Source organism: Rhea americana, unplaced genomic scaffold, assembly GCF_003343005.1.
Source record: "Rhea americana isolate MKP2758 unplaced genomic scaffold, rheAme1 scaffold_9, whole genome shotgun sequence".
In the NCBI taxonomy this organism is placed as follows: domain Eukaryota; kingdom Metazoa; phylum Chordata; class Aves; order Rheiformes; family Rheidae; genus Rhea; species Rhea americana.
The window spans coordinates 7340858-7354973 of NW_028187088.1; the positions used below are offsets into that span (position 1 = coordinate 7340858).

General features: G+C 37.3%; 1 protein-coding gene across 1 annotated transcript in view; it reads left to right on the plus strand.

Moving 5' to 3' along the window:
* Nucleotides 1-13816, plus strand: part of KDM5A (lysine demethylase 5A) — a gene marked incomplete at its 5' end in the record, with an annotated part of 52016 nt that extends 38200 nt beyond the window's left edge. Inside the window, 6 exons of the mRNA XM_085324126.1 lie at nt 302-853; nt 1638-1781; nt 5194-5353; nt 5674-5894; nt 8154-8564; nt 10714-13816. Coding sequence (XP_085180252.1) covers nt 302-853; nt 1638-1781; nt 5194-5353; nt 5674-5894; nt 8154-8564; nt 10714-10926 — 1701 coding nt within the window. The remainder of the gene's footprint in view (nt 1-301; nt 854-1637; nt 1782-5193; nt 5354-5673; nt 5895-8153; nt 8565-10713) is intronic.
* Between the last annotated feature and the right edge of the window lie 300 nt (nt 13817-14116).

Sequence of the window (14116 nt, forward strand, 5' to 3'; positions counted from 1 at the left end):
CTTTTCTTCCTGGAATCGAAATCTCTTCTGGTGGGCTTATAACAGCTTTAGTTACAAACTTAGATAACATTTGAAAGTTTCCAAATGTTTTATGTAGTATCTATTTCAGAAGGACTTGGGGGGAGGTAGCAGGGCATTAAGAAGGTATTTTAACTGAAGTTTTAACTAGATTACACAATTTCTAAATTTTGGGCTAGTTTAACAGGGAAGATGTCCTGGTATATCTTTTTTTCTTTTCACATTTTATTAGCAGTGTAGGAACTCTTGAAAGTTATGAACTGTTTTTGTCTTTGCTGGATAGGTGGCTATATTCAAGGAACGAGAACACAAGGAGATTGAAGCCATGCATGCTCTCAGGGCAGCTAATCTGGCCAAGATGACTATGGTGGATCGTATTGAAGAAGTCAAATTCTGTATCTGCCGCAAGACAGCCAGTGGATTCATGCTACAGTGTGAACTGTGCAAGGACTGGTTTCATAGTGGCTGTGTGCCCCTTCCCAAAACAAATTCTCAAAAGAAGGGCTCTAGTTGGCAGGCCAAAGAAGTAAAGTTTCTGTGTCCACTTTGCATGCGTTCTCGAAGGCCACGACTCGAGACAATACTGTCTCTACTAGTGTCGTTGCAGAAGCTGCCTGTACGGCTGCCAGAGGGGGAGGCATTGCAGTGCTTGACAGAACGTGCCATGAGTTGGCAGGACCGAGCACGACAGGCTTTGGCCACTGATGAATTATCCTCTGCTTTGGCTAAGCTTTCTGTGCTCAGCCAGCGAATGGTGGAGCAGGCAGCGCGGGAGAAAACGGAGAAAATAATCAGTGCAGAGCTGCAGAAAGCAGCAGCTAATCCAGATTTACAGGTAGGAGTGTTAATATCTTGCTCTTTACCCTTCTTCAGTGTGTGTGTGGAAATGCCTTACCTTTCTGGAGAATCTTGAAGGAAAGGGTAGAGCAGTTAGAATTTGAGAACCAGGCATATCAAAGTTATCTAGCTCAGTGCTTCTTAGTCTCGTTAGTCCATGATTGGCTTCCTGCTTTTACATATTTCTCCAGGCAGAGGTCTGTTACTTGTCAAACAACTGTTCAAGGTGCTATCAAGAAACATTGGTTCAAATATAAGAGCTAGCTAAYGTCCTGAAGAGTTACAAAGCAGTGGTTACTTTGGTGTCCAAGTTCCATTTCCGTCTGACAAATAGAGGTGTCTGTATCTGTAATTCCTCATTGATTGTCATTCTCAAGGCATTTGGTGCCTTGTTAATAAATTTCACCAAGGACTAAAGACAATCACTGTTACTTTTACAGGGGATCTCTTCATCCTGAGATTGAGATCAGTAATTGGATAATGCTGTGTTGAAGAAATGTATACAGCCACAGGGTATATTTCRTAGCATTGAACAACAGTGTTTAGGTCTTTCTAGCTGCTGCTACTCAAAAACATGGAAATAAAATACAAAATAACCTTTTTCTTGGGTATTTCCCAATTTTTCTTTACATCTTGCTGTGGCTGGACTTTTCTGTGACTATYTAGGCAGTTATCCTGAGGATAAGTAGCATTGTATTCTTTGTCTAATTCTTACTTTAGCTTTTATGTATGTTTGTCTGGAGGTTTTATTTTTTCATTCTTGTATTCAATTTTTCTTTCAGGGACACTTGACTAGTTTCCAGCAATCGGCCTTTAACAGGGTGATAGGGAGTGTGTCCTCATCACCACGACAGACCTTGGATTATGATGATGAAGAGACAGATTCTGATGAAGACATCAGGGAGACATATGGCTATGACATAAAGGTAAGGAATTCAATATGGCTTTTCTTCATGGAGTTAATCCAGAATGCCTGTTTCCTTATTAATTCAGTTTATTCCAGAATATTTTTTGTATCTTAAGGCTTATCTACATACATTCTGGCCTGATTCCTGTTGTGAGAGAGGTATTTTTTGGTTTTATCTGAACATCTTAGATCTGATATACTGTAAAGATTTTTAACGTTTTTATTCAGAATTCMCAAATGTCCTGTGATTGAGTTTTAAAAGTTGCTTTTTAGTGCTATGTAAAAAGTTACACTTCTCTCAAGGGATTTGCAACCAGAGTTGATTGTAGTTTATAATACTGTGGAGGATGGACATTATCTTTGCGCAATTGTTAAATATATTACAAATCATAAATATAAATAAGTGTATGGGGAGCTCTTCATCAGTTTTTTACTACACAAACAATTAGTCTGTGAAAACTTCATGGCCTGTAAGGAGATTCTTGAGCTTTTGCATTTTCCTCCCTTTCTTTTCTTTCAGCTTTCATATACRGGAAGTACAACTGTTTTTCAGATGTGTAGAAATACTCAGGACTAATTCTTTGAATCGTATAGTAAAATTGGTATCTAGGTTAAGTTCAGAAACTCTTAACTGCTGTTAAGTTTAAGATATTTTAGCTAGAGAAGAGTTGTCATGAGAGGAGGTAATTGTAGAGATAGCCAAGTATGTATTTTGGTGTAATATATTTAATTTTAGAACTTTTAAAATGTCCATTCAGTATACATAGAGAGAAAAGAAAAGACATGTTTTTCGATGTAGTGGGTTTTTTTTGTTTTTTGTTCTTTGTTTTTTGYTTTTTTGTGAGTGTCATCTGTCTCATAAATTAGAGCTGGATGAATGAAGATATTACAGATGTTAACTTAAAAGGCAATGTGATCATGAAAATTCTCTTAAKACAGATTTTCTGTTTTCTAAAGGGACTGCAAATATTTCAGGTGCGGTCTGTCTCAATCTCCTATATTTAGTATTTTGTTTTTAAGTAGCTTTATGTAATTGTATGCAATTGTTTTACAGACCTATGTGAAATGTCAACAGGAGTACATTGTAGTTGGATGTTGGTTWATTAAATCAATGTTATTAAAAAAATCAAGTATTTCCAAACTGTTCYCTGCATCAGGAGTCCTAATGAGGCATTTCTGATAGAAGTGACATTTTCTGAGGCTGAGATGAAAGAAACCRTATTTCAAGATAGGTGGCATATGCTTGTCAGCAACTGAGGGTTTTGCAGTAGTGTAAATTGTGTTCTGTTCAATGTATTCTGTTGTGATTTCAGGATCTGTTATTTAATCTTTTGACTTGGATGTCCATCACYGTATGTAGTTGTAAAAACTTACAAGTAAAAATCCAGTCAAGCAAAGCTTATAGGAACCATAAACATCTTTTGTTAGCTCAACTAACACAGTTGGAGAAAAAATAACTTTTCAGGTGACCAATTCCTTCAGGCCTAAAATAGAAGCAGCAAACTTCAATGAAAATAGCAAAGTTACTCAGAGTTTAATTATTTTTATACTACTGGCTTTCAGTTTTTTTTCCAGTATATGATTTGTAAACATTTTCCACTGGAGTGATGTGTTYAAATGAACAAGTATATCAATTGCTATGTGTCATCTATGAGCTTGCTCTTACCTTTTTGTGGGGCATGTAGAAGTAATCCTTGGATTCCTAAGAATCCAAAGACTATGGATTAAAACCATTGTCTTGGACATCTCAAACACATCACTAGTAGAAAAAACAGATGTGAAGAGACCTATTTGATTATGTTGTGCTTCTTTCAATCAACATGGTATTTCCAACAAAATACTTTTTTATGAGCACAATAGCTAGACTTGTTTTAAGACTTGCTCTGAAAATTTGGACTGATAAGCAGGTCAAAYTTACTGTAACTTTTCCTGGCCTTTAATTTGCTGCTTTTTTGTCTCATGTAGTTTTTACTTGTTCTTTTGCACTCTTGTTGCTTATAGCCACCAAMTAGTGGTATCTTTTTTAAAAAATTCTCCTATTTGCCCCCAAACTTTCTTTAATCTGGTAGTATGATATCCAGAACAAGCTRCTGTAGAGGATACTACCTTTACTATGCAGGGAAAAAGACCTTTTCCTGAATATATTTATTTGACTTATTTTCTGACCAATTTAAATCCCACTTCTCATTTTGCGCTAAAATCATTGGCTTGTACTTCAGTTCTATTTTAACATGTAACTGGAACCCTGAAGGAGATTACCATTCTTAAAAGTCTTATTTTTATGTCACTGAATAGCATTGTTGAGGTGTTGCTTTTTCACAACTTGGCCATTTTGGACCCATAAAGCTAGTATTTAGCTTCTGCTAAATATTATCAGTCACTGCTCTACTACCTTTCTGTTTTTGTAGCCCAGCTTTCTTTTTAATACTGTTTTCTGAAAAATCAAATCTTACATTGCATGCTAAGTATGTTTAACCTGTTGGCCAGTTTCATCAAAAATTTGTCAGGGTAAATAAGTTTCAAAAAGTACTGTGAAAACAGATGGCTTTTTGAGGAAATTATCCTTATTGATTACCCGTGCTGTGGTAAGGAAGAAGGAGKGAAAATGAATGTTAGTAGGCATCAGGGAATCAACTTGTACCTTCTCTGGATTCTCTGTGTAGTATAGTGCAAGGTCAAAACAAAACTACTTCCACTGTAAAGGGATTCCTAATCTCTCTTCTCATGGATCCACTTGCATCTAAGACATGCCTCATATTTCMGTCTTTCTATAAGGTATTTTAAAAGTCAAGCAGCTGTCATATGCAATGAACACAAGACAATGCCTTCGTTATTTTACTCACAAAAATACTCACAACTGTCTTAAGGACTGCAGCCGTTTTCCTTTTGGTCTTTGATCCTACGTTAAAACTGTTCAAAAGACTGATGTGAAAATCCTGATCTCAGGGCAACATTTGATTGTTTTGCCATTATTTAGTCATCTGTCTGGTACTGTGTTGCTCAGCTTGAACAAAAACTATTTTTYCTTCCCCTTTAAGATCTTCAATCATTTCTCTCTGTGGTATCCATGCTCTGCATACCTCTGCTCTAATAATGATACCAACTTTCAGGGTCTTATAGGCAAAATTTTTAAGCAGAACCTCTGTCATTTTGTGGATTTATGAAGACCATATTCAAGGAACTTAAGTGAGGAAACCTGTCAAGTGTTTCTCTCACACTGGCTATAATTCTGTTAACCTCTCTCCATAGTTGTTACATTCTTCCATTGTTTATGTACAGATGCAACTTGCGCCTTCTGCAGGTAGTTTTGATACCTATGAGGTGATGGTTCCAAGTAGGGTTTTAGAAACAGTTTGTTGATTTTTGTAGAATTTAATTTGAAGCTGATGTTTTCTGGATCCAGATGTTAAATATTTTTTTGCGTCTTTCAGGACAATGCTAGTGTGAAGTCTTCTAGCAGCTTGGAGCCCAACTTGTTTTGTGATGAGGAGATTCCCATTAAATCAGAGGAAGTGGTGACACACATGTGGACTGCTCCTTCATTTTGTGCTGAACATGCATATTCTTCTGCTTCTAAAAGCTGCTCTCAAGGTACTTTCTTTTCTCTACCTTGAAATAGGATTGAATAGACAGCTGGTATGAGCAGTCAGTAAAGGGTACTGCTTTGTTACTTCTGTTAGTTGTAGAGGGTGTGTTCTCTGTAAGTTGGGATGGCAATGGTCAGTTTGCTTGAGAAGGTACGGTAGAGTCACATAGCAGTTTCATTTTCTGGTGGCTAATATATAGAATCAGCATCAATGTTTTCTGTTTGTGATTATCTCCCTTCTTAGATTGTTGTTGTAAAAAAGTATGCCATTTCTTCTTCTTGTTGTTCTCTTATATGCTTATGTGACTTGTCTCCTATCTGAAAGGTTCTAGCACCCCAAGGAAGCAGCCTCGGAAGAGCCCACTGGTACCTCGCAGTTTAGAGCCCCCTGTATTGGAGCTGTCACCTGGAGCAAAGGCTCAGCTGGAAGATCTAATGATGGTAGGAGATCTACTAGAAGTGTCACTGGATGAGACTCAGCACATCTGGCGCATTTTACAGGCTACTCACCCTCCCTCTGAGGACAGATTCCTTCATGTCATGGAGGTATGGACTTGAAGAAATATTCTGATACAGGAAAAAATACTAAATTTTAACACATTATTTTGTTGAGGTTTTTGGATAGATGTGTGCTTAGTTCATTGACATATTGGTGTTTTAGCCAAGGCTTAAGAGATTACAGAGAATAACAGATCCAAAAATTCAATTCTGTTCCTATGCCTGAGTTTAGCTTGACATAAAAAGATGTATAGTTTGCTGCTATGACAAGTTTCACTATTTTTTAAGTTTGGAAATCCTGTGGAACATTGGTGCCTTGTAGTTTATTGCACGCTGCCACRCTGGATGCTTTATAGAGAACTCTTGATCATTCATTCAGTATAGCACTGTCCTCTACAAATAGCAGTATTTAGAGCAGGTTTTTTTTCAGGTGGGGAAATCCATATGTAAGCTTTATTTTAAAAAGCTAATATTATGGAATGAGATGTTGGTCTTGACTGAGCTTGGAATTGGGACTGATCTGAAAAAGAGTTAAAAAAAATTTAGGAGGATGGAAAGTTTATAGCCTATATAATATATAATTTGCTATTTGCATTTTGCCAGACTTTTGCTATTGCTGGGGAARCAATGTGTTTTGCCTTCTAATGAAAAATGTTTTGGGAATACAGGTAGCAAGATTTCTRTTCTTCCTCAGTGCGGCACAGACAGTACAATTTCTTTTTTTTCATATACTGTGAATACGTGCTGATTTTTTTTCATTGAGCTGAGACTTGCTAAAGAATGAAGCAGRCTTATATGCTGATTCTGAGGTCCAGTCTGAATCACTTATGCCTCAGTGATGCAGTGGCTAAGTAATGTGTGCAAATGAGATGTGTGCTGAAAAAKTAAGTAAACTGTTATGATGAAGAGCAGCATTGGAACTCATCCTTCATCATCTGTCAGCTGAAGATAGGGATTACTTTTGCCCATGCATATTATAGAGTGTATGATTTTTAAAAGCGCTAATGAAGTGCACTGGAAATATATCRAAGATGATTCCTTCTTGACTTTTTTGTAGTGTATTTTAACATAAGATAGAGATTACATGCTGAACAGTGTAGTTAGACAAGCATTTTGATCAGTAGTCTCATTCTCAGGGTGCCAGCTATATATGATGGATTTGTAAGAGGTATCACTGAAGTGCTATCGGATAGGATGGTAGTATAAGGTGGACCATGCCCCCAGAAAATGACTACATTACCATGTTTTGGATCAAGTACATCACATTACACTTCATAAGCTTAACRCTCTTAATACAATGGTTTTGGCTTGGAATTCATTGAAAAACAGCACTTCAAAAAATAGCATGCCACATTGTTATATTAATAGATAAGTTTTTGGAGCGGGGGGAACACACATTTTTGGTTAACCCTTAGGCCAAAAATACTCATTTTGGATTGAATACATTTCTGTTTACTTGCAAAATAAGTAGGCTTTTGTAAAATAACCTTCAGTGGATTTGTTTTTAGGCTGAGCAGCCTTTTAAGGTAATACGCAGTAAATAAAAAGAAATTTTCCTTACTAGATTGCAGTATGTCCTTAACCTATTAATAGTAAGGTTAATGTATATAGCTGGACTGACTGAAATCGAAACAGTCCTGTTTCGAACCAAGGAGCTGTACGTATGAACCCTTCAGATATAAATATGATTTGTCCTTGTGAATGCTACCTGCAGTGACARTTTGCCAATTTTAAATTCTACTTCTGATTTGAATCTAATGATACTAGGATATTTGGAACGTTTGTCAGCTTTGGAGCCACTCATGTAATGGATCTATTACTTTCTTCTCTTGCTTGACTTCATTTTTAAGAATTCACTGGTTGCTCTCTCTTAATCTCCAAAATAGCAATTGCTTTTTCTGAAAAATAATTACAAGCAAGAGTGACCTAGAATGAGAAGGAAGCAAGGACATCTAACAAATRATTATCTTCTTAACTTCTAATAAAAAGGGATGTGAGAAGGGAGTTGGAATATGAGCTTATTAAGCCTYCTTCTGTTTGCTGTTCTTTATTTTTTCCATTAACCATTTTTGATTCAGCAAACTTTCACATAGTTAATATCACTTATGATATTTTTTCTAACATGGTGATAATAAAGTCAAGCTCTTTTTAATTTAGAATTCATAAATGTGTTGTTGGATAAGTTTCTTCATACCATGCCAGGGGAATGATAGAGGTAAGTACRTCTCTCAAAACTGCAGGTTTATGGTATATGGAAATTTGTATTTGGGGAAAAAAMCACCATTTTTTTTCACTCTGTCTATGAAGGATGACAGCATGGATGAAAAACCACTGAAAATGAGAGGGAGAGACTCTTCTGAGAGGAAACGGAAACGAAAGCTGGAGAGAGCAGAGCAGTTCTTTGGTGATATGAAGCAAAAATCTAAAGAGCTGAAGAAACTGGAAAAACCCAAGAAGAAGAAGCTAAAACTGAGTATGGATAAGACAAAAGAACTGAACAAGTTGGCAAAGAAATTGGCCAAAGAAGAAGAGCGGAAGAAGAAGCGAGAAAAGACGGTTGTGGCAAAGGTGGAACTAATGAAGGAAAGTACAGAGAAAAAAAGAGAGAAGAAGGTCCTAGATATTCCTTCTAAGTATGACTGGTCAGGAGCTGAGGAGTCTGATGATGAGAACGCTGTGTGTGCTGCRCAGAACTGCCAAAGGCCCTGCAAGGACAAAGTGAGTTTTGGCTTAGTTCTGTCATAAGCAATGTCATGAGAAATCAAAAACTCCAATGCAGTTTAATAATTAGGTTGAACAATATGGGGAACAAAGCAAGCATGTGATTTGAGAGAAGAATGTTAGTAGTTAAGTAGGTATGCAGATAAAGTAAATAGTGGACTATAAAATGTGCATATTCTCTTGGCTAGTTTAGGCTATGAGAAGATGATAGAAGATTAGAATCTGGGAGAAGTTATTGTATTTTGATTGGGAAGTTTAGCCTCTTCAAGCTGTGATTTTCCTCATAATTTTTTTTTCTGGCTATGTAGAAGATAAGTTGTCTGATTCAAAGGATTAGTTCTGTGCTTCAGTAAGARTTGGTCCTGACTCCAGTTTATTTCTAAGCAGCAGTGGGATGATCAGTGCTCTTAAATGAAATGGATCTTCCATATTTCTTGGATAAAATCTGTGAACTATGATTTTGCATACTGAGGGATCTGTGAACTGCAGTTCCTTACTTTTCTTGTGGGAGATAAATAATCRGTGTTTTTAGAGCTGATTGGACTCCTGTAAAAGAAACTTCATTTGCTTCTCTGTGGCACTGTCTTTTGTGATTGTCACCTTTTAACATAGATTAACTGATGATCAGGATAAACTTCACAATTTTTAGAATTTTCACATTTTTAGATTTTTTTCCCTATTTTTTTTTAAATCCCAATAACAACTGTGGGACTGGTGCTATACTGCACTTGCTTGTGCAAGAGTAGAAATAACCATAAACATCAAAGATCTTTCTGCAAAAATTGGRACATGGAGTTCAATGTTTAGATAAGTGTTAAAAGATGAGTTTAGAACTCCTAAAAYTCAGGTTAGAAAACTCACTGTAAGATAAAGCCCTCATAAGATGATACTGTCTGTACRACTGTTCTTTCTACAAAGGATGATTAGATAATATTTCTACAGGAATTGAAATAAAAGATGGAGAAGAGTGCCTTTAAGTTTGTACTTTGGAAAGGTCATACTAAATTTGTCAAGCTTTCATAATGGAATCTGAGTGAAATTTTTAGTCATATAATGAAAGTTTTTCTTKGAGTGACTATCTTTCTGTAATATTGGGCATAGTGTGTATATTTAACAATTGCCATACAAGTAGAAAATAAGACATGGGAACATAATGACTGAAGCTGCAGTCACTGGTGTTCGTTACAAGTCACATACTTTAAATTTTTCAGGAATAGTTTGTACAAGTTAGTCTTGAGCTGATTGTGTTGCTTTGCTTTATATTGCCACTGAAGTTATTTTTCTAATACATTTTCATTTTCTTGTTGCCCTGTAAGGCAAAATCTGAACTACAGCAGTAACAAATTTGATAGCTCTACCAGTCCRTGCCACTTAAATTAAAAATCTGTTCATTATCCTGTAGATTTCAATTTCTGCCTGCTCAATCAAATTAACATGTACTTTACCTCAGATGATTATATAAATCTGGTTCATCTTTTTTCTTTTTCAAATTTTAATTTACTTGTGTCTTGCTCTACTTCTACAGCAAATTTAACTCTGAACTATTCTAGCTTAAATAGTTTGATTTTGAAGTTATAGTTTGTGTGGATTTTTGGCATTCAGTGGCTAGCTATCTAGTGATAGATATAGTGATATCTATCAATATCTAGCTGGTCACTGAGGTCATGTGGTTGTTTTGTAGTCAGAAACAGTAATCAGACTCATACGTTATCTGTAATTTTGATATTAGAATAGCCACCACTTGAGTGTGCAAACTAAGGGGATATCCAAGTCAGGTTGTGAATTTGTAGAACTTCAGCTATACTGAGGTAGTTACCCTTGAGCATGCTGTTACTCTGTTTTTAAATGTGAGGTAGCATACCTGTCTTTTGAGGAAAGTAGAACATCATCTTCCTTATTAGCAGCAGTGTTTGTTACAGCTGTGATAATCTAAAGATGTGAATGGGGCAAGGTTTATTGAAAGAGTAACATTTCAATTAAACCTAAGTGGCTGGTTAAAGTAGRCTCAGGGGTATATAATTTGTGCCTAAAAGCTTTTGTGTTCTAGGTATGTCAGGTGGGTTTAATAGAAGATATTTTCTGTATAGAAACTGTGTCTGTCTCTTCCCTTTAATGTGTTATGTGTTGCTAATCTTATCTCCTGCAGGTAGATTGGGTACAGTGTGACGGTGGCTGCGATGAGTGGTTTCATCAAGTTTGTGTTGGTGTCTCTCCAGAAATGGCTGAGAATGAAGATTACATCTGTATAAACTGTGCAAAGAAACCTATGCAGGGATCAAGTAGCCCTGCTCATGCACCACCTCCCCCTTTCTTACTAAGCTACAAACTACCAATGGAAGACCTGAAGGAGACAAGTTAGCAGCTACTTGATGTCTGGAACTCGTTGGGAAATGGACCACTGAAACCCTACAGAAAGAGAGGGTTTGAAGCTAATGTAGCCACTAAGCTTCACTTCCAAGGATGTACAGACCTGCAGCAGAGTTGGTCCCTTCCGTACAGCTGGCTTCCTTCATACAATGGGAAAGTCAAGGCACAGCGGTACCGACTCATCTATGCAGACACCACCTCGTAGAGAGCTACGGCCGATGTTCTGACTTGAGTATTTCTATCTGTGAGCATGGCTGTTGCTCTCAGAGACTGAGCAAACCTGAGGCTGTTAGATTAGACACTTCAAGGTGTTAGAAGTACATGTTGGCAGTGGAGTTGGCCTGGAATTGGTGGGTGCAGATTGGAGCTTTTAGCCCTCCAGGTTACCCTAAGAAGGTGACTTTGGAWGTTTTCTTTTGCCTCCCCATGCCAACCCAGCAAGCAGGGCAGTGTCTTGGGAGAATTAAGTTGCCTCCACATCCAGGCAGCTAACACTACATGGTAAGGATGGGAGCAAGTGGATGAATTTCTTTTAATTTCTCTTTTGTAGCTAAAGGGCAGAGGAGCTCATGATCTCAGAAATCAGCAGAGGTTCTGTTTACCAAAAAAAAAAAAAAAAAAAAAAAAAAGGAAAAAAAAAGAAAAAAGAAAAAGAAACCCAAACCTACTCCGCTAGGCAAAAATTCTATTTTAGTGGGGCACAACTGATCTTCCTGTCCTGAGGAAGGCAAGAAAATATTGATGAAGATGTCTGTCTAGACGAGAGCTTGGGAAAAGCAGAGTGCTTCCCTCCCTCAAGGGATGCGCTCTCCTGTTCTGGGCTTTGCTTAGAGTTCTGCGCTCCTGCACATTAAAGTTGTCTCACGCAGGATGGAGCTGGCAAGGAGGTACAGCACCTGGGGCACCAGCTTCTGTGATCTGTACCCAGGGATGGGAAGGAAAGAAGACAGCCCACTTACCTCAGAGGTTACACTGACATGTGCTTCTGTGAAAAGTTTCACTCACAACTAGTTCCAGTATCACCAGGCTACAGGCATGGCCTCAAGCGATACCAGCAAGCAGTCTGCAGATACTGTTCGCAGCGCAGATTCCCTCCCTGCTGGCTTTGCTGGATGTGTACCAGTATACAATCAGCAACAGTTCTGGTTTGAAGTTGCCCCTGGCTTTGCCAGAGGACCAGAGGGCTTGGGGTCATCCTGGATGACAGTTGTTTTAGTAAATCCATTTTTAAAGAAGGACTTGTTTTTACTTTTTTCTAAATGTCTCAGACTACTGACTTGTTCTATAAATAGATTATTTTTCTTTGATTTTTTTATACTTACCACTGTTAACCAGCAGCACAGACAGAGGTTCACAAAACAAAAACCTGCCCGTGGGCTTGGGTTTTTTACTCCATTCCTTCCTTGTAGTACAAGGAATTAGCAGTTACCTTCCCCATTCTAGCCTGACCAGCTGCCTGTGTTTAAATAGGTAAATACATTTCATGTGCTACCTTTGTGTTTGGGTTTGTTCCTGTTAGTGGGGCATCTGGGCCTTAATGACTCCAGTCTGTGCTGGCTTTCTGTATGTGAATGTCTGAAGCCAGCCACCAGGCTGTCTTGTCCCCCTCTCCACTCGCTCCCCATTGTGTTTCCATTCTTCTGCAGTTCTAGGAGTGTTGTAAGTAGTGTCCAGACTTACTAGGAGCTGGATTGGGATTTAAAAAAAAATTGACAAAAAACAAAAGTGTTCTGTCTTGACTGTTCTGTGTCCCTTCTCTTGTTCTCTAGTTTTTGGAATTTTATTTATCTGGCAGAATTATCCATCCAAAAAAAGAAAAAAGAAGCTCAGGTAGATGAACTTTACCAGTCTCTTTCATTTGTGCCTGCTACCTGGGAAGAAGATATGGAAAAGAGCTAAGATGGAGGGCAGAAGATACAGGGTCCTGGGAATTTTTGAGTGYAAATTGGGCACAGACCCTTAATTCCTGCTCCTTAAAGACTAATATGGTATTAAAAGCAAAAGCAAACTGTGGTTAGGCATGTGGCTGAATGGGCGCCCTAGCAAACTTAAGAGTATTATTGTTTACTTATTTATGAAGGAGTCTATCCTATAGTTAGACATACCTTCTTTTTGCCTCTAGTTTATATATTTTTTTCTTCTCAATGTACTTTTAGTTTTGGTAAACTGATTTAAACAGGTGTTATTTTCCTTCAAATTGATGGTACTACAGAAATGTTTTCCCTGTATGGAGTGGATAGACTGTCACAGATGTTTAATAGTTCCAGAAGTAGACTAGTTAAAGATTTCTTAAAGAATCCCAATGTTCTGTATTCTTTCATGACTCCTAGAATCCATGACATATTAGAAAAAATATGGTTAGCATATCCTGTTAACCATTGAGCATATCCTCTTAACCATTCTTGCATACTTTGTCTTGATAAAGTCATTGTTATATGTAATTGCACCATCAACTGGAAAGAGATCTTTTAGTAAATCTGCATGAATGTTCCTGTTTCTGAGTAGATGTGGAGAACGTTACCAGTAGCACTAGTCACGATGAAAAGGAAACAAACAGCTCTAGGATGCAATATTCAATCATTTTGCTTGTAGCAGGCTTAGAAGATGGTAAATGAAGAATTGTGCGAATAATGGAWTTTGACACAGTTTTAGTAGCTTGTTTCATGCGTCCATGTTGAAAGGCTCTTTGTTACACTTTCAGAAGTACATTATCCCACGTTCTCTAGTTATGGATGTCCCATCTGCTTTCAGGTAAGGTGTTCGTAAACTGAAAACCATTATTAGCTTTACATCTTATTGTTTAAACATTTCTTTTTAAAAGCATATTTCCTTTCAAAAGATGGTAGTATAAACACATGAATAAACGTTAACTTTTGGAAAAATCTGTAGAAATGAAGTTAGTGGTTTAAAACCCCAAAGTTACAGGTGCAATATTGTCTCCAGATCTTAAGTTTTTGAAATTTCATGAAAACAAATGAAAACAAGCAAACCAAAGTTAAGCTAAGGAATAATTTTCTTAAATGTCTACCAGAGCTGTGGGAAAAATTCTCATGTGCTTTGGATGCAACATTTCATCTTATATACACACACACACACGTGTGTGTGTGTGTGTGTGTATTTTCCTTTATGTGTCTAGAAAGATATGTCTTAATGCTATATGCTACAAAGGATACTAACCACTG